Source organism: Setaria viridis, chromosome 1, assembly GCF_005286985.2.
Source record: "Setaria viridis chromosome 1, Setaria_viridis_v4.0, whole genome shotgun sequence".
NCBI lineage: Eukaryota > Viridiplantae > Streptophyta > Magnoliopsida > Poales > Poaceae > Setaria > Setaria viridis.
In genome coordinates, this window is record NC_048263.2 from 38,426,613 (window position 1) to 38,454,458 (window position 27,846).

The window sequence follows — 27,846 nt, forward strand, 5'->3', positions numbered from 1 at the left end:
TCCAATCTGCGCCATGCCTGCGGCGGCCCATGCCACGTTGAGTCGCCGCCGGCTATCTATACAGGAGGGCAGCTGGGCAGGGGTGTGCCCATGGCAGCATCACGGTAACCACTCACTGGCTAGTAACACAGCTGATTCGTGCTTCGGGTCCGATAACCGCTTCAGCTCTTCTTGAGCCGCATCAGACGCTGTTCAGTGCCGTGCAGCTCGTGGCTCCTGTTAATGGCAGACGCGACGGCACTGATGCTACTTGCAACTGCAAGCAATGCTAATGCTGGGTCTGGGTGGAGTCGACTCTGTTTACGACATTACACTGTCTGGCCTCGGTCCAGCACTGGCCCAATCAGCTAATTAATCAAGGACAGCAAATGTGGTTCGAGCAGTTAAGCCAGCACTTGCTAACGCGGTCCTGAACCTTCGACCCGTTTCAGACGTTTCAGTCTTCGTGTTATTTCTTATTTGGGACTTGGGAGAGGCTGTGCAGCGAGCTTGCAGAGACTGGACGAACGGCAGTTCCCAAGCTTGTCTGTAGCCTGTACTCGACTCGTACGGCGTCCTGCTGCCTGCTTGGTCGTCTTGCCTTGCCGGAACGGAACGCAGCCGGCGTCTTCAGGACTGGATTCCATGAGCAGTCGAGCACCACTGTGAGACGACGCCTTGAGTTCAGGGTCCTGCGGCGCATGCGTTACACGCGGGCCTAGCTGGCGGGATGATCCCACAGATGACTCCGACAGTGCACGTGTCCAGACGGCGGGGTCCTGTTAATTGGATTAGGACGGCCACGACAGCGGAACATGGATGGCTGCGTGTTGCGCTGCTGGCCAGCCGAGCCACCACACGCGCTCCCGGCCAAGAAGACCTACACGAGCTCACAGAGACCATCCACTGATGCCATAGGTTTGTAGCGCCGTCTGATTGAAGGCACTGTGTGACTCGCTGATTCCCTTCTCCAATCGAGCACAACAAACTGACGCGACCGGCGAGCATCACCGACGGTGCCCGAATGGGACTTGCAGAGTTGCTGCAGTTGGGGGCTCCAGCTTTCGCAAGTCACAACACACATCAGAAGGTAACCTTTTCTCGTTGCAACCCCACGCATAGAGTAACATGCAAGGTGAAAGAAGCTTTCAGAAGATACCGTTCCAATTGTTTGGCAACGACCACTCGTTTCCAACCGGAAATTCGGCAGTTGTTAGTTGACAGCACCCATGCTAAGAAAATGTGCTTAATTACATAGTAGGAACCTGGGCCGCCTGTTACACACCTTGCTAACTTGGTCGCAAAATGTGCGCACCAAATCGAACATCTTTAACTGTAAGTACACAGCCGAATAGTTGTTTCAGCAGTGTCCTATAAGTTCTGCACAGCGGACATCTGCAGAAGTTTTACACCATATAAGCAACTTGGTTTTACAAAGCACAGCGCGATGGTTTATGAATACAAATTCGCCGGGTGTAACAGCTAACAAGCTGAAGTAATGATACATGGTGTGGCACCAAACCATAAGCCTAACTGGAGCATGAGCACGCGCTTCTCGGGTCAACAAACTGACCAGACTACATACACTGGAACTCTACACACTGGAACATGTTTTGCGAAGGGCCAAAACCTATGCAGTGAAATTCACAGGCAATCTATCCGCCTACGAGACTGGAGCTCTGAATTAACGGCTATGTCAACACCGGAAACTCTGGCGATTGTGAGTTCATGTGCACCTACTATATACACACCTCCAGATGAGAGTAACTGCTTTATACAGGTCTACAGCCTACCAAGGACCTGTCAGTGTCCTCCGCAGACAAATTCTCTTTGCCGTGGGTCCAACTTGCCGGCTCCTTCTCTCCAGGACCTGCAGAAACCATCAAACGATGGTTATGTTTGAGCAAACAGGACGGTACAGAAATAAAACTATAAGGACCGAGCAATTAATCAAAAAGGTTATAGCTCCATATGACAATATCCGTAGAGCCACAGAGCAGCAATTAGTTATTGCAAATTTGAAAGCAGAACACCAAAAGTTCAAAAGTATTATCCACAAATTCATTAACACCAACAAACAACTTCTCCGAGATAATGAGCTGGCCTAGAGTCCTGAGGTATACAAAAGAATTATAGAAGCTGTACAGAAAGTGAGATATGATGTTCTATTAAGAATTAGTGATTCGGTAATACAGCAAGAGTCTGAATATGTAGGTTCTGTTCAAAATTAATAAATAGTGGTTTAACACACATGAAAAAAGGGTGTTCCCCTAAACAGCCCCATTAAGCTAAAAAAGTTGCAAAGTCTTAGTTTAAGAACTAAAAGGTATCCAATCACCATTAACCTAACTTTTTCCTCCATGAGTTTACAATGATAGGCCAAGGACAAAAACAGCCCATAACAAAATAGAGAAAATAAAACGGGGCACAAATTACACAGGAAGTTAGATAGAGAGCCCTAAATGGCGAATAAGCCCACAATGAAATAAAGTAAATAAAACTAGTCCTCAATTTTCTAGGGTCAACATAAGACTACATACAAACACTTCTTCTGTTAAAATAGTTGGAAGCGCTTGAAGAAATCATTAACAAAACATAGGTAACCTTACAGTACAGCATTAGTTTCAACAGGCAAATTGTAGTATAAAAAAACTTAAACTACTTGGCGAACAACAGCGATAAGTAGTCCAATCAATTCAGAGAATTCTGAAATCATTTAAGCCGCTTAAATACTACTACATATCCCCAGTTGTACGAAAATACAATTAATCACATCCACATTGGCCTTATCATTTCTCCGTTTGCCAACAGCTTTATTTACATATAAGGTATTTCTTAAGTCAAACATATGAGCATGACAGACTGATTGTTTGAAGGCAGAACTCTCTGGAGATCATTAGCTGTCGATCGAAACAAGTCTCATTCCAACAAGTAACCAAAACCACAAGTTTAGAAAACTTTTATTTTTCCTACCAATAATTGTTGAAGTTTCAAACCATGTACTCCAAGTCAAGTAAAGAATCGAGGCAACTGATATAATCATAGAGCTATACTATATTCGTGACATTGATAGGGTTGACTCTAATACTTCATGACAATGAAATCCACATATTATAGAATTATTTTTGTAGAAAATAATTTCCTTCACATCAGCCAAGTTTGTTACTAGTAATACAAAAGATGGATCCATAGCATGTAACCAGAGCAATATTACTTCCTTCAAAATAGAAAGCAATTACCTCATCCTTTTGTTTCTCCAGCATTTCGACCTGCAAATTAGAAATGATGACCAGTTACTTGGAGCGGTATATATAAAGAATGTGATAGCACTATACAAAACAGTCACACAGGATGGTGCAGAGCTCATAAGTTCTAATTTAATAGAAATGCGATTGAAAATAAGCTAAAGCTATTACATACATAAGAATCAGAGAAAAATCATAGCAAGCAGGCAAGCAATTTGGTGGACATGGACTGTAGATGCAAAGATTCTGTTATCATTTCATTTGGTGGACTTTGGCTTTCTTTAGTCAAATTCTCTATCGTGATTACCATTACAAAGACCATCATAAAAAATGATCCATATCGCCTATTGCTAGAAACCAAGTGTGCAGATGGTGATTAACCTAAATAAAAAGAGGATAGGTTGACCTTTTCTTTGAAAACCCAAAGCAAATGATGTACAAGTTTTGATAAAAAGAGAGTGTGCCAATGTACAGAAGGTTTGCTGAAATCCAAGAAGCTTTCAAATTCAATATATAACCTAAAGATACAAATTAAACTGCTTGAGCTTCACTATTTCAGTAGACATATTTTCATAAGTAAAATATAAACGTGATCAACACAATAAGATGCAACAGCACAGGAGCATACCTGCTTTTTCTGTAACTCTTCATTAATCTCTTTAAGTTTTGCTATCTCAGCTTCCAACTCCATCATATATGCCTGATACATATAAGAAAGTACAAATAAATCTACTTAAAATCGCCACAAGTTTTTGAAGCCTCGCAGAAAGAACACTAGATTCACTCAGAAATAGCTTTCACTAGATTGCTACATCCTACATAGCTCTCCAAGATTTCAGCAATTCTTATTAGTATCTAAAAAGTGATGTGTGCAGACATATATATAATTAATAACTCAATATGCTTAGATCAGTATAGTGTAACTACACACACTACTAACGCATATATCCTAGTTTATTTTAAGTTTTTAACCAAATCTGATGCAAAGATCGACATGTTGGTATGGTATACCTTTGTTAACACTGTTCTTGCGAAATACATGACATGTTTAGCCAAAATAGTACTTCGTATATACGTGTTACGCGTGTGACATGTCACTGTGACAGTAAGTAAGCAGGAAACATAATGATTTGATACTGCCAGCACCAACAAGATGCTCACAGTCAGAACTTTACCTGCTTCCTCTGGCGCGACCTCGCGGCGGACTCCCGGTTCTTGATCATCCGCCGCTGCCTCCTCTCAACCACCTTCTCCATAGCTGGAGCTTTCCTTCCCCTCAGACCACCGTTGAAAACGTAAGGCACCGGTGATGGCGACAGAGAGGACAAGTCCCCTCCTTCCATCTTGCCGAACCCGTTGGACGTAACCGGTCTCACCGGCGATACCGCCGGGGGCGCGGCACCATCTCCCTGACCGACAGCCCCTGACACCAATCCAGTCCCGAAAGGCAGTGGAGGCATCAATGGAGCAAACACATTGCTATGGGGAAACAGCATTGGCGGCTGCGGCGGAGGTGGTCGGGGTGGCGCCGCCGCCACCGGCACAGGTGGTACCGGCGGTGGCGCCGTCATGTCCTCGCTCACCACGCCGGCGCGCACGAGGAACTCCTCCAGCGTGATCTCCCCGAGCGTCTGCTGCCGCTGTGCCGGCGAGGGCGGCGCCGCCTCCGCCGGCGCGGCGGAGGGCCCGCCGAAGCACATGATGTCGCGCCAGACCTCGTCGACGGTCTTCTGGCTGAGGGTGCGGGGGAGGGTGAGTGACCCCTGGCGCTGGATGGCCGCCCGCGCGGCGTGGTCCGCGGCGGCCGTGGACGCTGCCGACGCGCTGGCGGCCGCGACGGCGTGCGTCTCCTCCGCCGTCCAGATGCTGCGCAGGAGCTCGTCCATGTTCATGGACCCGAAGTCCTTGCCCGCTCCGCCGAGCGCGGTCTGGAACTCGTCGAACGTGAGCGAGTACACCGACCCCTGCCGCGCCAGCGGCAGCGGCGTCATCGGCGGCAGGTGCTCCGGCTCCGGCTGCTGCTGCTGCCGCCTCCCGCTCCCGCCCGGGAAATCCATCTCCGATCCGCCGTCGCACACCAAATCCACCAACCCCCTCGCAAGCACGCGCCAGGAGGCCGGAGCCGCCAATCGGGAGAGCTCAGAGCAGGGGTTTGGCAGAGCGGAGTGGCTTGGCGACAAGGGATACCCGAATTAGCAAAGGAAAATCCCGCGGATTAGGAGGAATTTGGTGGAGACCTGAGAGGCGAGGTGGAAGACGCGCGTTGGTGGGTGCGGGAAGGGGCGCTGCGCGACCGCGGCGGCGAGGCGAGAGAGGGGAATGGTGGACAGGTGTCGCCCCGGAGGAGCCGTGTGGGGGCGTTTAAAACGCTGCCGGGGACCGAGGCCGCGACGAAATCTCGACGAGTTGGGTGCGCACCGGGTAATAAAGTACTCCACCATCTTCCCCTTTCGCCTCCGCGCACGCCGCGCCCGTACACAGCCCAGCGGCCTCAGATCTCGCGCGCTCGATTCCATGTGCCAAGGAAATCGAATTCCCCGGAAGGGCCCGACATGTCAGTGGCTTGTAGATTTGCTGGGTGCAGCGCGCGGGTGGGATAAGGTTTTCTTATTCCCCGTTCCCGGTTCGTCCGTTGGACAGAAGGTGGGTGTGGTGGTGGGCTCCGCCGCTCCGGAGCGCGCAACGTGGCGGCCTCCGCACGACGCTGACGGCTGGCGACGCGACGGGCCACCCAATGGGGGCGCGCAAGGTGGGAGCATCTGGGCGCGCGCAGACGAAGTGATCGGACGGCCGGATCGGCGCCGGTGACCACCTAACCGGCCACCGGCCATGACGCGACGGCGACGCGAGCCGGGCGACTTCGGTCCACCCCGACCCCGCCGTCGTCTCACCCCCGGCCGGGCTGCTACCGCGTTTCTCTGACGAGCACCACCGCCGAGCACGTCCGGCCCGGCGGCGACTACTGCACAAATGGATCAGGGTCACGTCCACATCTGCGGTGATGTGATCAACCCGGCGCCTGAAGTTTCGTCTAGAACACGGACACACGCGTGTCGTCGCCTCGAGAAAACTGTACGCCCGGATCTGGAGGCTCTGTTCGACGTCGCTGCGTGCTGCCGGCTGCGCCTACATGTTTCTCTTGATGCAACATCTCGTCAAGGAACCATTTTTTAAGCTATCACAGCGCATCAGGCTTCCATCTTCTGCCAAGTGCCAACAAGTAATTTGTGGTTGTAAGCATTTAGGTGAAAAACTTTCTTTGTCGCTTCCCCCTTCTGGGTTTAAACGTCACTTTTATGAGTACTAATCACAAAGCCCAAGCTGCTTTTTTCTACTAAACAACAGAAACGTGTTGGGATTTAGTTAACACAAATTTAGTAGATTTTTAAGTTTCGTTATGTCAACTAAACTACTATCGTGAAAACTGATTGCTACGCTCGGTTGCCTTTCAAGTTTCGTATCATTGCGTTTTGTTTCTTCCTACCAAGATCTGGACCTTAACTAAATTATTGCTGTATATCAATAATTGGCCCTGGCGCGACTCTATGGTTCCCCGTGTACGTACAACGTGGTGGCATGATCAGCCGCTAGGACACCTGGTTGTTGAGGCTGGTGATCCGGGCGCACTCCCGGCTGACGACGGCGGCCGTGGACGGGCTGCGTCCGAGCACGACGTCGTAGCCGTCGGTCCAGCCCTCCATCCCGGCCTCCATCACCTGCCAGAAGAGGCCCCCCGCGAGCGGCCCTCCCCCCCTCGCCGACGCGTAGATCGCGTCGTACACAATGCCGAAGTAGGCGTCCCGCGCGGACACCGTGTAGGCGTTGGACCGCGCCGACCAGCCGAACTCCGCCACCAGCAGCGGCTTCCGCAGCGCCGCCGCGGAGTCGCCGGCGTGCGACGCCATCCACCGCCGCATGAACGCCACCTGATCCTCGTTGCTCGCGCCGGGCAACCTGCGAGCACTCACGGAAGCCGTTCAGCACACGGTTGCCATGCATTCGCGCGCGGGCCATGAGTCATGAGTGCTGAAGTTACCATTGGTCGGGGTAGGAGTGGATGGTGGCGAAGTCGATGCCGGCGATGAGGTTGTTGGAGATGAAATCGGTGCCGACGGAGTAGCCGCCGGGGTTGAACCGCCGCGTCCGGTCGGGCGTCGACTCGCCGTAGAACCCTTCGAGCCCGATCTCCACCATGTGGTTGGGATCCACGGACTTGACGTTGGCGACCATCTCCGCGATCCAGGACTGCAGGGTCTTCCCGGAGAGGTCGCTCCGGCAGCGAGGCTCGTTCATGAGCTCCCACGCGAAGATGGTCGGGTCATCCTTGTACGCCACCCGGGTGAACTTGTTCACTCTGGTGAGGACCGCCTGGTGTGCATATGCGTGCACGTGCACGCAGTTTAGACCGTGATGCAGATGATTACACAAGTGCAGTACGTGGTCGAAGACGGACCTTGACATGGTTCTTGTAGAAGCCCTTGGTCACACTGTTGGTGAAGAAGTCGTCGTCGGAGTTCAGGGAGTGACCCTGGTCCCTTGCCCACTGCACGTACTGCTTCTTTCCGCCGTACACGTCCCAGTTGTTCACCAGGCTCAGGATCAGATGGACACCGCGCTTCTTTGCTTCGGCTATCACGTAGTCCAGACCCTGAGTTTACAAAAAGACACTTCGACGTTATCATTATTGTTGGCAGCTGCTGAAAATGTTCAAACAAGGCCAGAACTGCAAAAACCATCCATCACCCATAGGCGAAAAGTTCAGAAAAAAAGTGCATCATGTCTTACAATGCAATTTTATTTTTTTGCTAGCTATAGGAGATTGGCTGGAGAGTATGCAATTAACTCTCGCGATTATGTTCAGCGATGAGATCATCATAATAAAATGCATCCAAAGGCCTAGATTTTAAGATCAACGAACGACTGAGCTCTTACGGCCGTCCGATACGACATACCCCGAACACCTCCTCATCGTACACGCCTGGCGACACCTGCAGCGCCCGGTAACCCCCGTCGCTGAACGCCCACGTCCGCACCAGCGTGGCGCCGAGGCGGGCCGCCTCCTCCAGCGCCGCCGCCGCCTTGCTCCGGTCGGCCGGGTCCGACGCCATGTACATGAGCCAGTACGCGTTGAAGCCGTTCGAGTAGAACGGCCGCCCGCCGAGCGTGAACCGCGTCCCGTTCGCCCTTGCAAAGGCGGTGCCGCCGGCGGCGGCTTCCACGGTCTCAACGAATGCGGCGGCAGCTAGGGCCAAGATGGCCAAACTCGACAAGATCACCTGTTTGCTCGCCATCTATAGTATGTGTACTACGAAAACTAACAAAACTTTGCAACGAGTAGATGCAATCTATGCAACGATCCCTATTGTTTTCTTGGTAGATGCGTGTGCTAGGTTTTGTGCATGTCAGTGTTTATATAGGGAGAGGCCATGCCGATGCACACATGATCGCAGGTCGCCTCTTCGGGTCCCGTCTTGATGGCGCTAGTACGATGCATGGCATGAAACTAACGGCATGCGTAGTGGACGATGCCTATGGAGAGAAATCGAGAGGCGGCCGGCCGTTTGGTTGGAGGAAGATGAAAGGATGCTCCAATGTCCCATGCACGCTGAATCGTCGTCACAAAGGGAGGTTTTGCAAGGATGTGTAATTGTGTATGCGTGACAAGTGGAGCTGCAGTTACCTGGCACAGGACGCGAACTGCAGGATTTTGGCTCTGAACGAATAAAGCTTTGTGACTCTGCATAAGCTACGAAACCTGAATCGCTTCGCTGTACAAAAGTTTCGCAGCAGCAGAAAACTTGGGTTCTGAACCCTTGAAGTCCCCAGCAATCCATAAATGTATCTTGCGTTCAGATGGTTCGCAGCACACGCCGTTGGTTCAATTGTAAACGCAACTTTGCATTGAAAAAATGAGAGAATTTTCTGAAGGATGAAGCTGTCGGCGCAAATGGACACTGCTTCGACTCTCTGCAGCGAGCCAAAGCCTTGCCTGCGCAGACTAGCTCCAAATCCTCACAAGGGCACAAGGCTCAGAACTAAACCAGACGAGGTAGAGAGCAAGCGCCAACAGCTAACACCTTTCAATACAGTGTCAATGTAAGAGCCCCCATGATTTTGCATTACATACTCAATTCCAGGAAAGATGTACATCAAGCGGAATGAATACCAGCTCAACCTGGCATTTAACTAGCATGAAGCTCAAGAATCGAGCTGCTTCTACTGGGTTTACAGAGGTTGGATTGATGCATGACAGCATGAGTGGTTTTCACTCAATGACTTCGACTTCTGCTGCCCCCACAACGGTGACCACATCCTGCAAATTCTCTTCAACAAATCCATTACCTCCACGGCACGAAGGCCAACTGCTTCTCCCAAATTTGTAGTCAAAAGTCCCATATCTGTTGGTTGACAAGAGCTGTAACGCTCTTGAGAAACACACACTTCTAGTGTTAGCAATTGTTTCAATAAAAAATAATTTCATATATAAAATTCATAAAATATTAAGACTAGGAAACTAGCGGAAGCTTAAATGTTACATTATATGAATGCTGAAGAAACTCACCAAACAGTTCTATATCCATTGCTTCACCCACAGACACAAACTACACCACAACTAGCAAGCACGGTAGGTAAAGCAGCAGCTGAAGGGCTTGCCAGTTTTCACAAAGGAAGATGCCTTCTTTTTTGCCCTCACACCACACTGGTCTTCATTGGAAGAAACTGCACTTCGCATGTCTTCTGCCTTTTTCTGAGCAGAGCGGAGTTTGCCTAAAATTTTGTCCATTGACGATGATCTTTTCTTTTCAAGCTTCATCTGAAGGACAGAGGATTAAATAAAAAACAAGTAAATTTATTATGTAACCTTCAGAAAAAATTAATAAACAGGCGAAAATTGAAACATTTAGCAATTGTATATGTAGGACCACAAACAATACCTCCAACTTCCTAATAGCTGCCTCGGCTTTTGCTTTCTGTAGATTTTCCCAAGCAGTGATCTTAGCTTCCTCCCTTTTGCACCTTAACACAAATAACTAGGTCTCAAAAATCAAAATAGAAGATGTAGCAGTTTTACATCCTTAATTCTGAGCTATATTTATTAATATATACTATCCAAACTAGCATCTTTTATGCAAGAGGACAAACAACCATATTGGAATCCCTATATTTTTTTATTAAAAAAATTCAAAAAGTGGATTTCTAATTTATACATGCTTTCCATTTTTGTGTTACCACATCACGATTCAAAAAAAGCTTAGCCCTTTATAGCCTTGTTCTTCTGATGGAAAGTGGAAAGGGAGTTAACAATTTGGTAGTGCCGGCGTGCCGCTAGCTGTAGAATGAAAATGAGCAACTAGCACTCAAGCAGGCAAGATATTTCAAGTGTCACCTCAGCCCACTATCTGCATTTTATTCCATCTGACCCTGACTTCAAGGTATGTAACTTTCTCTGGACCACTGTTTGCTATGTTTCTTGCTTATTTCACTAATGATACTAGCAGCATATTAGTAGGTCATTATAAGAGTCAAATTGCAGCAGCACTTTGTGTACGTAGTTCTCTCTGAGTTTGAACAGGTATTATAATTTACAGCCATATTAGCTTCACTTGAATATTCGACTGCCTTTCCTAACAACTATGAAAAGTTATAGGACATTGACGGCTTGCAGTATTAACGGTTACAAAATTGAGTATCGAAGCACTATATTCTTTTGCATTAGTCAAATTAAAAGCTAGGCGGTGGTGAAGATTGCTAGAAGAAACCATGGAAACATAAACAATATCTTACTTTGACATGCATCTTTCTCTTTCTTTTTCATCAAAAGATGGAGCTCGTGTCTCAATAGTCTTCTTCCTCCATTCAATAATATTTGTTGACCGCTTATCAGAGCCTCGTGTTACATGCCGCTTGGACCACCGGGTCACAGTTACTTGATCATCTACCTGCACGTCCCTGATTTCAGGTTTAGGTATATGAGTATTTGCTTCTTTTAGCAGATGTCCTGATGGCAGGCTAGAGCAGGAATGCCTCGCTTTTGGAGAAGATGATATGCTATCCTCAGGACTCATCTGTGTAGCAACATCTTTCTTTATGATTGGACTGGAAATCACAGAAGTTGCTTCCTGCTGGCCTTGCAGTTTATCATCTGTGTTCAGGGTGGAAAGAATTAAGATTGATTTTCCTCGATATGAAAAGAAGACTAATCAGTAAATGTGGGCAGAAAAGAACTTAAGCAAGCATAACTGTACTATTTTCATTTTAAACTTTTTCCAGCTAGCTCACCGCATGCAAGACAAAATAACATATATGTTGAATCCTATCAGTTAGTATATGAATAGATTGTTTTTTTTAAAAAAACATGGAAGGAATATTTCGGCTTCCTAGGTTGCAAGCAGTGTCATAAAAGGCGGAATCTGCTGGGTGGGGTGGTCTTATTTTTTTTGAAAAAGTGGCTAAACAACTCTATTAGTTTCATAGGCACAACTGATAGAGACATATCAAAACAGTAGATGATATAATGAAACAGATTTTGGAAACTAATTCTGTTATGTTCAAGATCTCAAGCTCAACTCCTCATAGCAACAACGAGCCAAAATTCCACACAGAGAACATTGAATGTTGAAGTACAATGGATGGACATGTCTGGCAGCTTCAAAGAAGCAGGATTAATAATATCTTGCGGACTAGAAGGTGGATGCTTTCCAGTTTTCCACTCTTGTGTTGCTTCTATTGATTGACAGTTTAATTGACCCACCATACAATACACATGCAATTAAATTATTTTCTTCATCAATGTCTGCGAATGGCCAGATAAAATAAAAAGTAGTAGAAATTTACACAGTGAAGGCTGTAGCAGCACTATATTGTCCATATTTATTTTGAGAAATCCTTAACTAGGTAATGTAAACTACTTTTAAAGTTTGAACTTATAGCTGACCTTTCAACTTTCAAGTTTAAACAAGTGAACTGGCATATCATGATGAACAGTTCCAGCTTCAGTACAAAATAAAACATGTGTAAAGCACATGACAACCAACAATGAATATTGGAATATAAGATTGTACTAGAGAAGCAACTTTACAAGTAGTCAAATCCAAATCAAGCATAGGTTCAATTGCTTGCAAATCCATGGAATGAACTAGAACGAACAAAACAGCAAAAGCAACAACAATCATGAAAAAGAAACAGCTTATAACGAAATGGTACAAGAGGGAAAAAGACTAAATCAAACCTCGTGTGGTTTCTTCTGAGATATTAGCAAAAGCAGAAGCCTCCATAAGTGTTTCTGTCCATGCATGTATGCTTGCAGACCTCAAGATATATGGCTCCTTCTCAGCAGAGTAGGATCTGCTGCTACCATCATCACCAGACCTGCCTCTTCCACTGCTGAAATCACCAATGCGGCCATGCTCAGGTATGAGAACCCCAGCAGAGAAAGGCGAGTGCGCTGCAAAATTAGCTGCTGCAAGAACACCATCAAAGCAGGGAACAAGTGGTGAAACAGCTGCGTAAGCTCCGGGAATGCCAGCTGGGTGGCCAAGTGGGCCGCTCTTCGACTTGGGCCGTCTATGATGTGGAGCTGGTGCAGACATCCTTCCAATCCCATCGCAGGAAACCGGACTCAGGATCCACTTCTCCGCATCCTCCCATTTCGATGGCAGCTTCCTCCCATTGTTAAAAGGAAGCACCACCCCGCTACCCCCATACCTTCTATTGCTACCTGCGCCCAGTGGCACACGCTCTGAACTCCAACCCTTGGAGTACTGCATGTTGCCTGCACAATGCCGATTGTAGTTCGGAGTCCCAGGGCTCGGGAACGTCCCTGTGCCTGTGCCTGATCTGCTCCGGGATGATGCTGTCGAGCTCTTGCTCATTCCTCCCGCATTACCCCCAATCAAACACCTGGGCGAGAGCACTAGAAGCTCAATACCTCCGCCACCATTGAGCTCATGTGAGGCTGGAGGCCGCACCAGCCCAGAACCCTCTGACTTAAGCCACCTCCGCTTCCGGCACTCTGCCAAACAAACAGATTCCACCATGCATCAATAAGCAATCACTTTCACAAGTTAACCTCAAGACAACCAACATTCTATCAAACGAGATTACCCCTTAACGAGTAGGAGAACGAATCATTAATTGCCTCCGCCTCTTCCTCCGACCTGGCCGAGCTCGCACCGTCCGTCCCCTCCTCTGCGCGAGAGAGCGGTTAGAACGCACGGCGACAAGACTGAGGCAACGTGCGAGGACTGGGATTTTTCAGAGGGATGAATGGCACGCACCTGGCGCAGCCGTGCCCCGCGTGGCGAAGCCGCTGCCGCTGCTGGGGAGTGGCAGCAGCGCGGAGGCGGGCGGCGGATCTGGATCGGCCGCGCCGCGTGGACCCACCGGCTGCTGCTGCTGCAGAAAGCGCCAACGGCAGAGTTGTCACGTCACCGCACGGCAGCAAAGACGAATTGAAACGGTGAGCAGTGAGCTAGCGCGGCCGCGGTGGCTTCGCCCCACGACGAGCGGGGCGCGCGATCCGCAGGCCGCCGGAACCGACCAAAAGAGCAATGATAGTAAAGCGACGAGGCGAGGCGAGCGAGGTGCGCGCAGGCAGCTCCGCTTTCGCTTCGCTCCGTTCGAATCCGCTCCGCCTTTTTGGCTTTATGCTTTGCTTAGCCGGGTGGTTTCGACGCCATCGCCAACCTCGGATCCCATGTGGTTTAGGAGAGGAGAGGAGGCGAGCGCGCGTCCGGGATTTTGGATTTGGATCTATTGACTTCTACTGCGCCATCATCTAGTTTAGCTAATAATTAATCCAGACGCGCCACGCCGAGACCATGTGGAGGTTAGTAAGTGTGAACTGGAAATAGGGGAGGGAGGGAGGGAGGGAGATTTTACTGCGGCGCCGGCCGGTCGCCTCCGCCTCGGCGGCGGCGGCTGCTTCTTGCGGCGGCGCTCGGGCGCGCGGTCGTGGCCGGCGGCGGCGGGGAAACCTAGCGCGGGCTCCGGGCGGTGGGGCATGGTCGCGCGCGCGGCCGCATTCCCCGAGGAAGGAGACGATGCCAGTGGGGGGGGGGGGGGGGGGGTGGCGGCAGTGGAGTGGAGCGCCGTGGGGGAGAGAGCGGGATTAAAAATGGCGCGTGGAGGTAGCAGTGAAGGGAAGGGATGCGGCCGCGGGCCTCGATTCCCTCGCAAGCTTTCGCGTGCCCCGTGCCGTGCCCTGCAGTGCGAGCTGCTCAGTTGTGTGTGAACTTGCCGCGGGGTTCGACGGTTACACGAGCTCGGCTGTGAACGCGCGCGCGAAGTCCAGCATGCGCCCGGGCACTGCCGCCTGCCGGTGTCAGCCGTCACGCGGCCTGGCCACCCGAGCCAACAGTTCTCTTCTTCCGCTTGGGATTAACGAACGAACGAACGAATCATGTTTCAACAGAGAACAAACGCTAGCACCTCGCATCCGCACAGAAGAATCGCAGGCACCGTGAGCTGCGACTGACCACCGCACAGGACGGTGTTTCTGGCTGCCGACGACGACGAGTGCCGCAAAGCTTCAACCGGTGCAGTGCAGGGCGATCGAATTTGCGACACAGGGGCCCTCGGCCCCTCTTCGTCGCTGCGGCGACCGCCTTGGGCCCGTCTGGGTGCGGGAACTCGTGGCTACGCCCCCGTAAATTGTCAGCGCTGCTGTTCACGGCACAGACGGAACGGGTCCCCCGGGCCGGGCGTCGAGGAGTTTTTGACTTGGCGCGAATCTTTTTGTCGGAGGTGCCCACCCACACTGACCAGCACCGCTCACACTGACCAGCACGTGGTCGCTGCCCGTTTTCGGGCCCGTTCGTCATCCCCTGCACGAACGGGGACGAGGTGAGCTGGGACTGGTAGCCGGCACCGGAACAGGGGGCCACGGGCTACAGTAGAGTGAGACGCTGTGACTCTGTCTGTGAGAGGCCGGCGTCGCCAGTATTTTCTTTCGTCCGCATGCTTCGAGGTGGCAGTGCCGGGCTCGCCAGGCCAGAGGCAGGTGCGTTGCCGCGCTCGCGTGCTGCCTGGTGCCTGCGATGCGTTGTGCACCATCATTTTTCACTGTGCGCGCGTGTGTCGTGTCTGCAGCTCCCTTTTCCTCTCTGCATCTCCTCGCACCCTTTTCAGTAACAACTTTTTCTTCGTGACCTAGGAGGTGGGAGTAACTTTTTGGTGACATGGACTTTGTACTGAAGCAATCTCAGTTCTCAACTTTTTCAATAACAATATGCTAGTACTACTCCAGGTTTCGCTCTGGTTGCATACTGTGTAGCTCCATCTGCATCATTGTCCTCAACTGTGGTTATCCCTGCATTCTTTTGATTGTATTTCAGTTCTTATACGGATGAGAGGCATCCAGGCGGAACAAGAAAAATGGAGCTCCAAAACTGTAGTAATGATGTATACGGACTAGTAGTTGCATGCGCATGTGGTAACATGGACGCATGATGGGATTAAAGAGGGCAGAAGGAGGTGGTAAACAGCGGAGCCTATGCAACTGAGCGATCATTGCTCCCGTATGGCCCCTGTTCCTTTCAGAGTGGCGAGAAAACAGGCTACACTTCAGCAGCATGTACGACTTTACGAGCGCGCGGTGATTCTTTTAAGAACAAAGTCGCGTAGCAACGCGGTGACCATCGCTACCAGCGTAGTGCTGTAGTGCTTGGTTACTGTATGGTAGGAAGCGAGTACAGTGCACTCGTCGAGCCTTGCTGGCACGTTTCTTTCAGGACCGTCCGTCCATCAGCACGGGCGTTGTACCTGTTCTTGTGTCACGCTGGATTGATGACGGATGGACGGAATGTGATTTGATGCGATAAAATGGGCTAGGCCCGTGCACCCCCAACTCCCAACTTTGATACTATATAAAAAGAAGATTCTCCATCACATCAAACTTGCGGTACATGCATGGAGTACTAAATGTAGATGAAATTAAAAACTAATTGCACAGTTTTGCATAGAGTACTAAATGTAGATGAAATTAAAAACTAATTGCACAGTTTTGTTGTACTTTGCGAGACGAATCTTTTGAGCCTAATTAGTCGATATTTGGACAATAATTCACAAATACAAACAAAACGCTACAGTGTGCTACAGTACTGTAACAGTAATTTGGCACCACCAAACTTTAGCAACTAAACAAGGCGTAGGTACTGAGAGCCTGAGAGCGTGAGAGTACCAAGGGCGTTGCAACCCCGCGCATCTATCTGGTAAAAAATCCCACAATGTTTAGACCCGCCTTCATCATTGCAGTGGAACCCGCCTTCTCTCCCCCAACCGTCTTCCTCGCAGCACCCGCGGCCGCACCACGCCGTTTCCTCTAGGTGCCGTATTTTGGAGAGGATGGTCGCCTGGTGAAGCGCCCCCTTCATGGCTGAGGTAAGGGCGCCCGCCCGCCGGTGTCGGCGGCGCGAGGCAAGCGGTACCGGAGACGGGAGCGAGGGTGAGCCAACGACGACGAGGCTGGGCTCCCAGTTCCGCCTCCTACACCCTGCATCTTCGACGGCGGGAGCGGCAACAACAGGGAAGAGAAGCAGGAGAGAGAAGAACGGAGCTTTTTTTATTCCGTAGGACTCGCTCCCTGGTATGGGAGCTCCTGCGCAATGTATAGGACCGGGGCCGAAGGTATAGGACCGGGTATGGAAGCTCCCGTTGGAGAGGCCCTAAGAGCACGCCGAATAAGGAGACCTCTGCGGGCGTATCGCCAAGCCACGTCTGCAGAAGCTGAGGTGTCGGAGAGAGAAATCTGAAGAGAGAGGGAACTTGTGCGTTGCAGCGCCGAGCTCTACGGTTCCCAACAGAGTGCATGTCCTACGACTTAAATGCTGAGAGGCAACTGCTTCAGTAGGAGAAAATGGGTGGGCAGGAGATAGAAAATAAATTAGTTTTCTAAAGATTGTATAGCCAACTGTTGTATAACTTGTTCGTAGAGTTGTCTATTGGCTGATGTAACTTGGCTAGCCAAGCTTATTATTAAGGGGGTGCGTGGGAATTAGGGGCTAAACTTTAGCCCCTGTCACATCGGATGTTTAGATAGTAATTAGGAGTATTAAATATAGGTTAATAATAAAACTAATTGCACAACTCCTAAGCTAAATCGCGAGACGAATCTATTAAGCCTAGTTAGTTCATGATTTGACAATGTGGTGCTACAGTAACCATTCGCTGACGATGGATTAATTAGGCTTAATAGATTCGTCTCGCGATTTATCCTAGGGGTTCTGCTATTAGTTTTGTAATTAGCTTATGTCTAGTCCTCCTAATTAGCATCCGAATATTCAATGTGACAGGGTTAAAGTTTAGCTCTGATATCCAAACGTCCCCTAACCTTGCTCTAATCACGCATGGACCCCCGTTAGGTACAAACAAGATAAGGATGGTACAGTGTCTTTTCCACATAGCTAGATATAGGATTATACCTTGCAGTGCCAAATCTCAGTCACGTCATTGGATTAAATTGGTACCGCAAATTATTTTCAAGATTTTTTTTGGCGGGTGCATATTTTCAAGATTTGGCGCTGCAAAGTAGCCAGCTTTTGGACGTACAAAGCCCTGGCTAGATTGACAGTTGAAACTGTACAAGAACCCCACGATTACAGTCACGATCTCAGAATAAAGTTATCACACTGAAGCTACACATGAGCACAACTGTTGCTGTAGTAGCATTTTTTTAGAGGAAGCTGCAGTAGTAGCGACCATACAGTTGCCTAGTACAATTGATCTGCAAGCAAATCACAACTTGTAACCAGCAATATTGTGTTTGCGCAAACTACAAATTGTAAGCAAACTCTAGCGCTTTTAAGTTGTAACCTTTGACCCGTTTGCGGTCTTCCTCTTCTTGTTTTAGGGGTGTTTGATACTAGGTGCTAAACTTTAGCAGTGTCATATTGAATGTTCGGATGCTAATTAGGAGAACTAAATATGAGCTAATTATAAAACTAATTGCAGAAACCCCTATGCTAATTCGCGAGACGTATGTATTAAGCCTAATTAATCCATCATTAGCAAAATGGTTACTGTAGCACCACATTGTCAAATTATGGACTTATTAGATTTAATAGATTCGTCTCGTCAATTAGACTCCATCTGTGCAATTAATTTTGTAATTAGCCTATGTTTAATGCTCTTAATTAGCATCAAACTTTCGATGTGACACGTGCTACACTGCAGCAGGGTATCTCTTAAAAATATACGAAAAGAAAACAATGGACCTTGTGGGCTGATATCTTCTCCTTTACGGGCCAAATGCAATACTTCTTCTGATTGCAAACAAGTTGGGCCCAACTGAACGACGTTTGGAGACCTCGAGGGTCACACAAGCCCACAATCCGACTCACTTCCGCTTCTCCCACTTCAGGCCACGGGCGTCGTCTCTCCCCGCGCCGGCCGAATCGATGGCGGCGGCGCCGACGGCGGAAGCCATGGACGTCGAGGCACCGGCTAAGCCGCCGTCCACCGCCTCGGCCACCAAGTCCCGCTCCCCGCACGACCTCCTGGCCGAGACCCGCGCTTCCATCGAGAAGGTCGCCGCCCGGATGCTCGCCATCAAGAGGGACGGCGTCCCCAAGTCAGAGCTCCGGGAGCTCGTCACCCAGATGTCGCTCCTCCTCGTCACGCTCCGCCAAGTACGTAACGTCACGCTCAAAAACCCTAACCCGCATCCCCCCGAACCCTACCTCTAGATCTACGGTGTTAATTTGAGTTTGATCTGCGCAGGTTAACAGGGAGATACTGATGGAGGAGGACAAGGTGAAGGCGGAGACGGAGGCCGCGAAGGCGCCGGTGGACTCCACGACGCTGCAGCTGCACAACCTGTTGTACGAGAAGAACCACTACGTGAAGGCCATTAGGACGTGCCTAGACTTCCAGACGAAGTACCCGGGGATAGAGCTCGTGCCAGAGGAGGAGTTCCAGCGTGCGGCACCGGCGGACATTCGCGACAAGACACTCGCTGCTGACGCGTCACATGACCTCATGCTCAAGCGCCTCAACTTTGAGCTCGTCCAGGTTGTGTATTCTTACTCGTTGCGACCCTTTGGGAACTCTACTTAATACTAAGTTAGTAAGTTATTTTGCTCTGTTCGGTTCAATGTTTGAGGAGCTTACATGTGAACATATTGAAGCAACCCTGATTTGTTGAGCTTTTCGGAAGGCTCTTGGCAATGATTGAAAGAAATAGCTGCATTTCAAGCTAATGGATATTAGTAATTTTTACTCGACTTTGAGCCTAGCACACTTAAATGCTTTTGGAACATTTCAAGCTTATATGGTGATGATGAGTGAGGTTCCACCACCGCTTGGTTTTACTATCATCTGCCAGATTTATTATTGTTTTGGCAGGCTGATTGTATCACATATTTTTTTGAAGAACTGGATTGTACTGCCTTTGAACTTCGTTTAATTTTAAAATCCTAGGAGACCAGGTTACTTCATTCACCTGCTAAGTTTGTATTGGATTTTCACACAACTTCAAAATATCACTCGTAGGATCATAATCATATTTCATATAACCTGTTTCATGAAGTCTTTACATATATTCTTCGTGATTCATATCATCTCCTGTGTATGTTTTCCACTTTTGCTTATCTGCTTGCCCCCATGATTTTAACTCCAGGAGGGTACTCTAATGTCCCGGACATGGTTCTAGCCTGCTATCATTTATGCTGTTTTCAGGATTTTATTTCTGGCTTCTAAAATAAATTTTAACTGTGAACCAGCGGAAAGAGTTGTGCAAGCTACATGAGAAATTGGCACTCCAAAGGAGCAGCTTGCTGGAGACAATTGCTAATCAGAAAAAGTTTCTTTCAAGCCTTCCATCACATTTGAAATCACTGAAGAAAGCATCATTGCCAGTGCAGCAGCAGCTAGGCATGCAACATACCAAGAAACTAAAGCAGCACCATGCTGCTGAGTTGCTTCCAACCCCACTTTATATAGCATACACTCAGTTGTTAGGGCAGAAAGAAGCATTTGGAGAGAATATTGAAGTTGAGATCATGGGAAGCACAAAGGATGCCCAGATATTTGCTCAACAGCAAGCCAAGAAGGAAAATGGTGCGTATGCATTTTCTTGATATATGTTACATCTATGCCTCCTTGTGAAGTTGCAATAAGTCTTTCGTTGCATGTAATTCCATCCCTATTTTTAAATACTGAATCGCTGATGTCCTCGAGAACAAATGGTCTCTGTCGATGTCTCCTGCAAGGCTGCATTCTGTACAAATTCGTTTTTTGAGCTTTTCACAACAGCAAAGAGGCCGGTGTTTTCAGGCATTCAATGAGGCAATGTGCATTTTTTTATTGAAAAATGTAGAGTAAGCAGTTTGTGTTCAGAACCGCCGCATAGCAACCTTTAGCAAGATTTTCTGTAAGGGCACGCTCTTTTAATTATAACACCATACTTGTAGTGCACAATGCTTATTTATTCATCTAAATTTGAGACTAGGCATTGCTGGATTCTCTGTTAGTTTTGAATATAGTATTTTTCACTGTGACAGAGGATTGTTAAAGTTGGTATGCCTTCTCAATGTACAGTATCAAATGTCTGTTCGTTTTGCATATAATCTCTTTTCCCTGTATGGGTAAGGATTGCCAAATTTAGAGATGTTCCTCATGCAGCATGTCTTGTATCTATGTAACAGCAGGCACCTTATCAAATGGTGACAACAACAGAATGGACGATGATGTAATTGATGATGATGAAGTTGCTCAGAGAAGAAGATCAAGATCCAAAAAAAATGTCATGAAGGAAGCTAATAATCCTGCAGTGGCATATCAACTTCATCCACTCAAAATTATTGTCCATGTATATGATACTGAAGATTCTGGTACCAAACGTCGTAAACTCATCACCTTGCGGTTTGAATACTTGGCAAAGCTGAATGTTGTTTGTGTTGGAATTGAAGAGTCTGAGGGCCTGGATAATAATGTCTTGTGCAACCTATTTCCAGATGACACTGGTTTAGAGCTGCCTCACCAGGTATGTAGTTTAAAATTCAAGGCTGGTGATTTTAATTGATATTCACACCTTTCTTATTGGAAGTTTTGATATCCGTTTATGTAGCAACAACAATTGTTTGAGTTGGATGGTCTTGGTCTTTAGTTTATCTGTGGTTGTTAGTTGTAGGAAGGATGAGTAATGTGGGTTTTTTTCCCCATGTTGGCAGTGAAATCTTTTATTACTATGTTTTTACCTTGGTGGCTCTCGTTAATGTTACTGAAAGAGTAACTGTATAATCGATTTTGTTCAGATGGCTAAGATATATGCTGGGGAGCCTCCAAACTTCACTGACAAGAATTCAAGACCATACAAGTGGGCACAGCATCTAGCTGGTATCGATTTTTTGCCAGAAGTCCCTCCATCTGCTGGGGATGATTCTATCAGAGCATTGAGCAGCTCTGATTTGTCATCTGGGCTTGCTCTATACCGTCAGCAGAACCGTGCACAGACTATTTTGCAGAGAATCCGCTCGCGGAAAGTTACACAGATGGCTCTTATGTGAGTCACTGCTCTACAATATTTGCCGCTTGGGACATCAATGACAAAAATCTGGATGTTAGTTCAGGATAGAATGTAATTATTGACAATTTTGGGATAAGGATGCTTTTGCTTCTTGAGACATGGCAATACTTTAATAATCATTGAACGGGCTGAGTTTGTGAAACGTCCCTCTACAGCTTATGTTTTCAATTCATTCTAGTTCTTAGCAACCATCTTTCTGAAATTACTTACGACTGCTAAGCTTTACTTGTTTGATTGGTAGCATCCCTTTGAAGTTTTTGAGTCTATTTGATTACAGGTGGCAACTTGATTATTTGACAAAGCTGAAGTGGCCTCGAATAGACCATAAAAATACACCATGGGCATCGCGCACCCCATTGTGTAGTTTGCATAGTTGGACAATGACAGGTTCTTTTCCTGAGCCATTGTCTCGTTCTAGTTTGATGGTAAGTGGGGCTGCAAGCAGTGTTGACAGTGATCTAGAGAGAAGATCTGTGACAAACTGGGAAGAAACTGAGAGTATCAGGGAGGATGGGGAGCTCCCGGTTGTTGTTCATGCTGAGAACGAGCCAAGAGGTTCTGCAATTTTGCCCTCTGAGATGTCACCTGAGGTTCGGAGCCATTCTAGAGGCTTATCCCTGATATCAAAGAGTGCAACACCATCTAAGCTAAGCATCTCACACAGTTTTGGTAGAAATGAGGATGATCTAGATCTCTTGATGTATAGTGACAGTGAGTTGGAGGACCCGCCCTTCATTCATGAAGAAACTGAAAAAGGTAACCTAGTTATAGATAACTCCTGGGAGGATTATGCTTCCAAGGAGTTCACCATGGTCTTGAGTAAAGCTATGAAGAATGGTCCAAAAGTTATGCTGGAAGCTAAGGTAAACTATGCCATGACTATTTGTTCCAGCCTTAACGCATCTCTCCATACTCTTGATTTCTGATAGTGTAACTTCTATCACAGGTTAAGATAAGCATAGAATATCCTCTTAGGCCTCCCCTTTTCGAATTACGTTTGCTCTCAGAAAAGTCTGAAACTTTAAAGTGGCACAATGACCTCCGTGCAATGGAAACTGAGGTTTGTGCTAATAGATTTTCTAGCATGTCTTATTCAGTGCACTTCTCAGAGTAGAGCTAAGCTTGCTATTATGGCCTGCAGGTAAATCTTCACATCCTTAGAAGCCTACCTTCATCTTGTGAGGATTATATATTGACTCACCAAGTTATGTGCCTCGCTATGCTGTTTGATATGCATTTTGATGAGGATTACGAGAAAAGAAAAGTTACTTCAGTGATTGATGTTGGCCTCTGCAAACCTGTTAGTGGAACCATGCTTACTAGATCAGTTAGGGGAAGAGACCGTAGGCAGACTATTTATTGGAGAGGTGCTGATTGCTCTTCAAGTTATTTGTAGAGTATGGGTAATCTTGGTCTCAGTTGAGCTCAGTTGAGTTGAGCTTTGATTGTCATTGGAGGAAACAGAGTTGGTGATACTGCCCTCTCTGTCCTTTTTTTATTGTTTTGACAGAACTGAGCTTACACAGGTCCCTGGTTATGACTGCTTTCTTGACAACAATAGTTGATATGATTGCCTTCTGCCCATGTAGACTGTCCTTTATGTTACTTATTTTACTATGATATGCGGCTATATGTTATGAATTACCACAAGGATGACTGCATTGGTTTTGTGATATTGAGCTTATCGACATGCTAGAGGCCTTTACAGAATTTTTGCAGTCTTGTTGATACTGGCAACCGTTCAGTCTCCATAACTCATCTTGAACTGTGAACCATACTATATCCTGAATTTTACCCTGAACATTTACAACTACCATCTTGTTGGAAGCTCGCAGCATTTTCTAGCAACAAACAGCTTGGTTAGACCTGTCCATGCAAGCAACCTCAGTTATTGGAATTGCCAGTGCTTGACTGACAGCTGAGGTAATGGCTTACGATATCTATCTGGTCATTCAATCATTCCATTTGGGTAATGCTGCGGGTGTGATAACTTCTTGTTCTGTTAGAAACACTGTAATAGAAAGATAACGTTTGTGGCCTACAAGGATGTAAACGTTTGACTGCATTTTGTGCCCCGGCTGTGGGAACATGTTAGATCTGAATCTTGGTGTAGAATAGGATCTCATATGCAATAACAAGATCATGAAGGTGCACGAGAACGCCATATTTGAAGTGCATTAGAGAATCTGCATGTGCCAGTTATTTGTTCCAACCTTTGGCACGATAGTATACGGCTTCCGGTTGACCGGTTCTTCACATCTGAATTAAGATTCAATATTTTGTCCCTATGCAAATTTTATGGACCAAATTTTGATGAAGCCATAATGTGCGAACCAGGCATGGAAGTATAACCGAGCACCCGGACAACCAAGGCAGTCTGAATTATACTGCTGCATTTCTCCCTTTGCATTCCTGTCCTGTTTTGTTGGCCCATGCTAGCGGCCAGCCCATGTACAACACAAATTGGGCCCAATCAACAGCAAAGAGCTGGCGGCCAGCCTCTGTGCAACACAAATTGGGTCCAATCAACAGCAAGAGCCCAATTTAAAGAGTGTTTTCAGTTTCTTTTTCTTTTATGAAAAGTGTTCAGTTTCTTTTTTTATATTATATGAAAAGTGTGCAGTTTCTATCGAGGGGCAAACAAACCTAGGCACTTTAGCTAAGCGGCCCAAGCGAATGCGCTCCGAGCCTGGTTGAGTTGACGTAATCCCGCGGTGAGTGCGGGGGCAGCCCCGGCAGCAGGAGGCCGGCGACCCTGGCGAGCCGCATCAGCCACCCCTCGGCGTAGTCCGGCCCGGCGACGTAGCCGATGAGGAAGCTCCGGACGAGCTCCCACGCCGCGTTCACCACCTTGGGCGCCACCGTCAGCAGCGAGAAGTAGTTCTTGTTTGGCTCCTCTCGCGTCACCTGCTTTCCATTGGATCCACGGCATAAAGAAGCATAGTCAGTTCAGTGGCCGTAGAATAATATCGCCTGGCCGGTTTTGGAAGCTTGGGAGGCTCTCTAGGGTTAGTCTAGTTTCTACTATTTGGATCATGGATGCATGGTGCCCACAAGGAGCTTCTCTTGGGATCAAATTCTTGCTTCCAAGTCTTGCTTTGCTTGCCTTGAAAGTTTAACCTACTGCCAATCATATGATTTTTTCTCTATGGATATATATATTCTTCCTTTTTTAAGAAATTAATGGAAAAATTGCTGTAAAAAATCCTTCTTTTCCAAAATGTTTTTAAAACCAATTCAGCTTTTAAGTCCGAGCCTATAAACTAGAAACAGTAGGTTAAGGAAGAACAAAAAAAAACTAATCCAAAGTGTTAGACCGACCCGTCCTTGGTAGAGGCTGTCGAAGTAGAGGCAGGTCCCGAAGTGCCTGAACTGAAGCGCGGAGTCGTCGTACGGCACCCTCGGCACGATGTCGTTGCAGTACACGAACCTGAAGTACCTGCTGGGCTGGTCCAGGTACCTGGCCATGAACCTCCCGAGACTCTCGTCCCCGACGCGAGGCTGCCCGAACGTGTACACCCCCTCCAGCCGGGCCAGCACGCCCTCCTCCCGGTGCAGCGCCAGGACGGCCGGGAACAGCACGGCGAGCGCGCCGCCGAGGCTGTGCCCGGCCACGGCGAACCTGGCGCCGGCGTTCTCGGACAGGAAGCTCCGCAGCGTCTCGCGGATCGCGTAGTAGGCGAACGGCTTCTGGGCGTCTTGGTTGTCGAGGTGCTCCGGCCACCCGCCGTGCCTCTGCAGGCCGAGCGCCTTCATGAAGCCGCCGTGGACCTTGCCGACGCCGGGGATCTCGTACCACGAGAAGTCCACGTCCGCGCACCACTGCTCCGTGTCGAACGGCCTCGTGCCGCTGAACGCCACCACGGCGAGGCTCGCGTCGGCCGCCCTGTCGGCGAACACGAACGCCTGGGTGGTGTAGTCCCCTCGGAAATCTGCAGAAAAAAAAAAAGAAGCACACATGCATGGAGATTAAGAAGAAACAGCCATGCATTCATGCGAAGCTACTATACAATCAGCAACTGACGATGTGCACGAGTGCTGATCCATGGTTCTTACCATTCCAGCAGTTGTAGAACGCCGAGAATTTCATCTGAAGAAATACAAAAGATAAAGGAATTGGTCAGAAAACCTTTTGTGATCTGTGCATACGCAAGATTTATTAGGACTTAGCTGAAACTAAAGTTTCACCTTCCAATGTTTCTCAACAACATTTTTTATGACGACCTCACTCTCGTAGGCTAGCTTGGCAGCCATGATCGACAGAGCAGCGTGGTAGTTGCTATCCCCATGCTTAATCTCCTTGTCTAATTCTATTCTTGTGTCGAGTAGTCCTACGCAGGAGCGGTAGTTGGGGGATGATCTGTCCGGAAATTTCAACTTTCCTGCCAAAAAGTTGGAAATAGCAATTAGCATCTGTTCGACTTTAATTCTAGTAGTAGAATCAGTTTAGTATAGTACATTCTGCTTTAAGAACAGAAGAAAAGGACAAAGAGGATAAGATGGGCAGCATATTTCAGAGTAAACTATGACAAGTCTTTCATGTCTCAATCTAAAAATAGACATGGATAATGACATGACAGGCCTATATTTGACCACTTATTTTATAACACTCAACTTATCTGATTTTTGGGAAATTGTCAATTCATTATCTCAGATAGTGAATTGATTAGTGCTTGTCCCTAGCAGCAAGCAAATGACAACATTATTCAGCTTAGTTACTTAACACATTGGGGAAGAGAAACTTATAGTATGATTTAGCGCTAAGTACGGAAAAAAGTATTTGAATTTGTCTATAAAACGCAATACGCGTAAGCTTTGAGCTTGGGTCGATTGGCTTCCCTTCGTAAGCCCCAAAATTATCAGAACTAAAAAACTTAAAGTATTCAGCAATGAGATAAAATTGACATCATGGCGTACTATTTGATCAGAAACAAATCGAAGAATTCAGCTAAAGGGCCACAAATGCAGTATTGTTAATCCGACGTCGATATAGCACTTTGGTAGCACGACATTCATATCTTGTCTAGGTCAACAAAACTGGTGAGTCCATGAATAATTGGAAGTGGAAATGCTTCACATATCTGTACAACAGCATCATGTATAACTAATTTCGATTACTTAATAATAAGGCTATTATCAAGTGTTTTACATTATGTAATCTCACCGTTGTAACGCGGTTGAATTGAAAATATATGCAACTGATCGAATTCTAGTTCTAGTGTTCCTCGCGAAAAAAAGGAATGAAAATACGATGAAACTTGAGAGCTTTCGATCGATTCATCCTCGGTTGGAACTGGACACAAAGTGCAAGTACCTTGCAGAGCTCTGACGACGAGCACGAGGAGGCCGCCGCCATTCTCGTCGAGGAGGTTCATCCAGTACTCCGTCACGCGCCCGAGCAGGGCCACCGGCTTCTTCGCCCACAGCAGCAGCACCTGCGCTGCCAGCGAGACGAACACCGCCCACCGCCGCCGCCAGTCGTCGATCTCGGTGCCGGCGGGGCAGTCGACGGCCGCGTTCTCGGACACCTTGCACGACCAGACGAGGTGGGCGAGGTCGTAGAACCCGCCTCTGTCCGGCCGCAGCACCATGAAGTCGCTGTAGAAGCCGCCATCGGCGGCGGCGGCCATGCTTGAGATCGACCAAGAGCCAAGAAGCAAGATAGAGCAACGGCAATGGCAGGTATACGTTGTGACACCTAACAGCAGGTCAACAGCGAATTGAGCATCGAAGCATAGGAACGACCGGACGAGCATATATAGATGGGTAGATGGCTGATGACGTGTCATTTCATCAGGAGAAAGACTGGCCATCGCCAACTAGCAGGTAGGCGAGAAATGAATACTACGGACGGAGTACTAAGTACTAACCCTGTCAAATGTAAAAATGGCCGCTTTAAAAAAACACCTAAAAGAATGTGGATCAGTGCACTAGCACAGAGATCAGAGGTAACTCTATCTAAGTCTGAAGATGGAAGCACAAATGTAGACCAATTTTCAGCGTACAAGTTACTCACTCACTTATTGGTGGTCTGACACTCTGGACCTACATATGCATTGCCATGACGCTTTCAGAATCCCATGCATCGAACATTTAACT

The 27,846-nt window shown here is 47.9% G+C and overlaps 5 protein-coding genes across 8 annotated transcripts; 1 reads left to right on the forward strand and 4 right to left on the reverse strand.

Annotated features, from left to right (window-relative positions):
- Positions 1 to 1,269: 1,269 nt before the first annotated feature.
- Positions 1,270 to 5,618, reverse strand: LOC117839322 (bZIP transcription factor 23). Its single transcript, XM_034719627.2, has 4 exons — positions 4,400 to 5,618; positions 3,853 to 3,924; positions 3,219 to 3,248; positions 1,270 to 1,849 (listed from the first exon to the last, which is right to left on the reverse strand). Exons 1-4 carry the CDS (start codon positions 5,279 to 5,281, stop codon positions 1,769 to 1,771), a joined length of 1,065 nt encoding a protein of 354 aa, XP_034575518.1. The 5' UTR covers positions 5,282 to 5,618; the 3' UTR covers positions 1,270 to 1,768.
- Positions 5,619 to 6,563: 945 nt separating this feature from the next.
- Positions 6,564 to 8,845, reverse strand: LOC117856697 (putative mannan endo-1,4-beta-mannosidase 9). Its single transcript, XM_034739072.2, has 4 exons — positions 8,177 to 8,845; positions 7,678 to 7,872; positions 7,261 to 7,592; positions 6,564 to 7,178 (listed from the first exon to the last, which is right to left on the reverse strand). The coding sequence occupies exons 1-4, from the start codon at positions 8,513 to 8,515 to the stop codon at positions 6,812 to 6,814; spliced, it is 1,233 nt and encodes a 410-aa protein (XP_034594963.1). The 5' UTR covers positions 8,516 to 8,845; the 3' UTR covers positions 6,564 to 6,811.
- Positions 8,846 to 9,274: 429 nt separating this feature from the next.
- On the reverse strand, positions 9,275 to 14,288 carry LOC117839341 (uncharacterized). Of its 2 annotated transcripts, none has more exons than XM_072295470.1 (8): positions 14,106 to 14,288; positions 13,502 to 13,616; positions 13,329 to 13,412; positions 12,454 to 13,236; positions 11,010 to 11,367; positions 10,160 to 10,241; positions 9,787 to 10,038; positions 9,275 to 9,649 (listed from the first exon to the last, which is right to left on the reverse strand). In XM_072295470.1, exons 1-7 carry the CDS (start codon positions 14,226 to 14,228, stop codon positions 9,838 to 9,840), a joined length of 1,746 nt encoding a protein of 581 aa, XP_072151571.1. In that variant the 5' UTR covers positions 14,229 to 14,288; the 3' UTR covers positions 9,275 to 9,649; positions 9,787 to 9,837. The 2 variants fall into 2 exon arrangements, with proteins under 2 accessions (XP_072151571.1, XP_072151568.1); XM_072295467.1 differs by having other exon boundaries at positions 13,502 to 13,619.
- A 4,262-nt stretch (positions 14,289 to 18,550) lies between these two features.
- LOC117839355 (THO complex subunit 5A) lies at positions 18,551 to 23,397 on the forward strand. 2 transcript variants are annotated; one of them, XM_034719669.2, is made up of 8 exons: positions 18,551 to 18,850; positions 18,942 to 19,232; positions 19,943 to 20,279; positions 20,867 to 21,204; positions 21,476 to 21,723; positions 22,025 to 22,610; positions 22,694 to 22,807; positions 22,889 to 23,397. In XM_034719669.2, exons 1-8 carry the CDS (start codon positions 18,620 to 18,622, stop codon positions 23,141 to 23,143), a joined length of 2,400 nt encoding a protein of 799 aa, XP_034575560.1. In that variant the 5' UTR covers positions 18,551 to 18,619; the 3' UTR covers positions 23,144 to 23,397. The 2 variants fall into 2 exon arrangements, with proteins under 2 accessions (XP_034575560.1, XP_034575568.1); XM_034719677.2 differs by having other exon boundaries at positions 20,870 to 21,204.
- A 698-nt stretch (positions 23,398 to 24,095) lies between these two features.
- Positions 24,096 to 27,603, reverse strand: LOC117839370 (triacylglycerol lipase OBL1). Of its 2 annotated transcripts, none has more exons than XM_072295479.1 (5): positions 27,062 to 27,603; positions 25,936 to 26,129; positions 25,804 to 25,837; positions 25,069 to 25,679; positions 24,096 to 24,657 (listed from the first exon to the last, which is right to left on the reverse strand). In XM_072295479.1, the coding sequence occupies exons 1-5, from the start codon at positions 27,558 to 27,560 to the stop codon at positions 24,403 to 24,405; spliced, it is 1,593 nt and encodes a 530-aa protein (XP_072151580.1). In that variant the 5' UTR covers positions 27,561 to 27,603; the 3' UTR covers positions 24,096 to 24,402. The 2 variants fall into 2 exon arrangements, with proteins under 2 accessions (XP_072151580.1, XP_034575579.2); XM_034719688.2 differs by having other exon boundaries at positions 24,096 to 24,654; positions 27,062 to 27,594.
- Positions 27,604 to 27,846: the final 243 nt, after the last annotated feature.

Excerpts from the sequence above, each read along its gene's own strand:
- LOC117839322 (XM_034719627.2), bottom strand. The coding sequence starts at position 5,281 with ATGGATTTCCCGGGCGGGAGCGGGAGGCGGCAGCAGCAGCAGCCGGAG. Across the intron at positions 3,249-3,852 it reads AAGAGTTACAGAAAAAGCAG|GTCGAAATGCTGGAGAAACA; the intron begins GTATGCTCCTGT and ends TCTAATTTGCAG. Across the intron at positions 1,850-3,218 it reads TGGAGAAACAAAAGGATGAG|GTCCTGGAGAGAAGGAGCCG; the intron begins GTAATTGCTTTC and ends TGGTTTCTGCAG.
- LOC117856697 (XM_034739072.2), bottom strand. The coding sequence starts at position 8,515 with ATGGCGAGCAAACAGGTGATCTTGTCGAGTTTGGCCATCTTGGCCCTA. Across the intron at positions 7,873-8,176 it reads ACGATGAGGAGGTGTTCGGG|GGTCTGGACTACGTGATAGC; the intron begins GTATGTCGTATC and ends TTGTAAACTCAG. Across the intron at positions 7,593-7,677 it reads TCTACAAGAACCATGTCAAG|GCGGTCCTCACCAGAGTGAA; the intron begins GTCCGTCTTCGA and ends TATGCACACCAG.
- LOC117839341 (XM_072295467.1), bottom strand. The coding sequence starts at position 14,228 with ATGCCCCACCGCCCGGAGCCCGCGCTAGGTTTCCCCGCCGCCGCCGGC. Across the intron at positions 13,413-13,501 it reads GCGGGGCACGGCTGCGCCAG|AGGAGGGGACGGACGGTGCG; the intron begins GTGCGTGCCATT and ends TCTCTCGCGCAG. Across the intron at positions 10,242-11,009 it reads AGAGAAAGATGCATGTCAAA|GTGCAAAAGGGAGGAAGCTA; the intron begins GTAAGATATTGT and ends ATTTGTGTTAAG.
- LOC117839355 (XM_034719669.2), top strand. The coding sequence starts at position 18,620 with ATGGCGGCGGCGCCGACGGCGGAAGCCATGGACGTCGAGGCACCGGCT. Across the intron at positions 18,851-18,941 it reads TCCTCGTCACGCTCCGCCAA|GTTAACAGGGAGATACTGAT; the intron begins GTACGTAACGTC and ends TGATCTGCGCAG. Across the intron at positions 20,280-20,866 it reads GCAAGCCAAGAAGGAAAATG|CAGGCACCTTATCAAATGGT; the intron begins GTGCGTATGCAT and ends TCTATGTAACAG.
- LOC117839370 (XM_072295479.1), bottom strand. The coding sequence starts at position 27,560 with ATGGCCAGTCTTTCTCCTGATGAAATGACACGTCATCAGCCATCTACC. Across the intron at positions 25,838-25,935 it reads TTGTTGAGAAACATTGGAAG|ATGAAATTCTCGGCGTTCTA; the intron begins GTGAAACTTTAG and ends GTATTTCTTCAG. Across the intron at positions 25,680-25,803 it reads GTTCTACAACTGCTGGAATG|ATTTCCGAGGGGACTACACC; the intron begins GTAAGAACCATG and ends TTTTTTCTGCAG.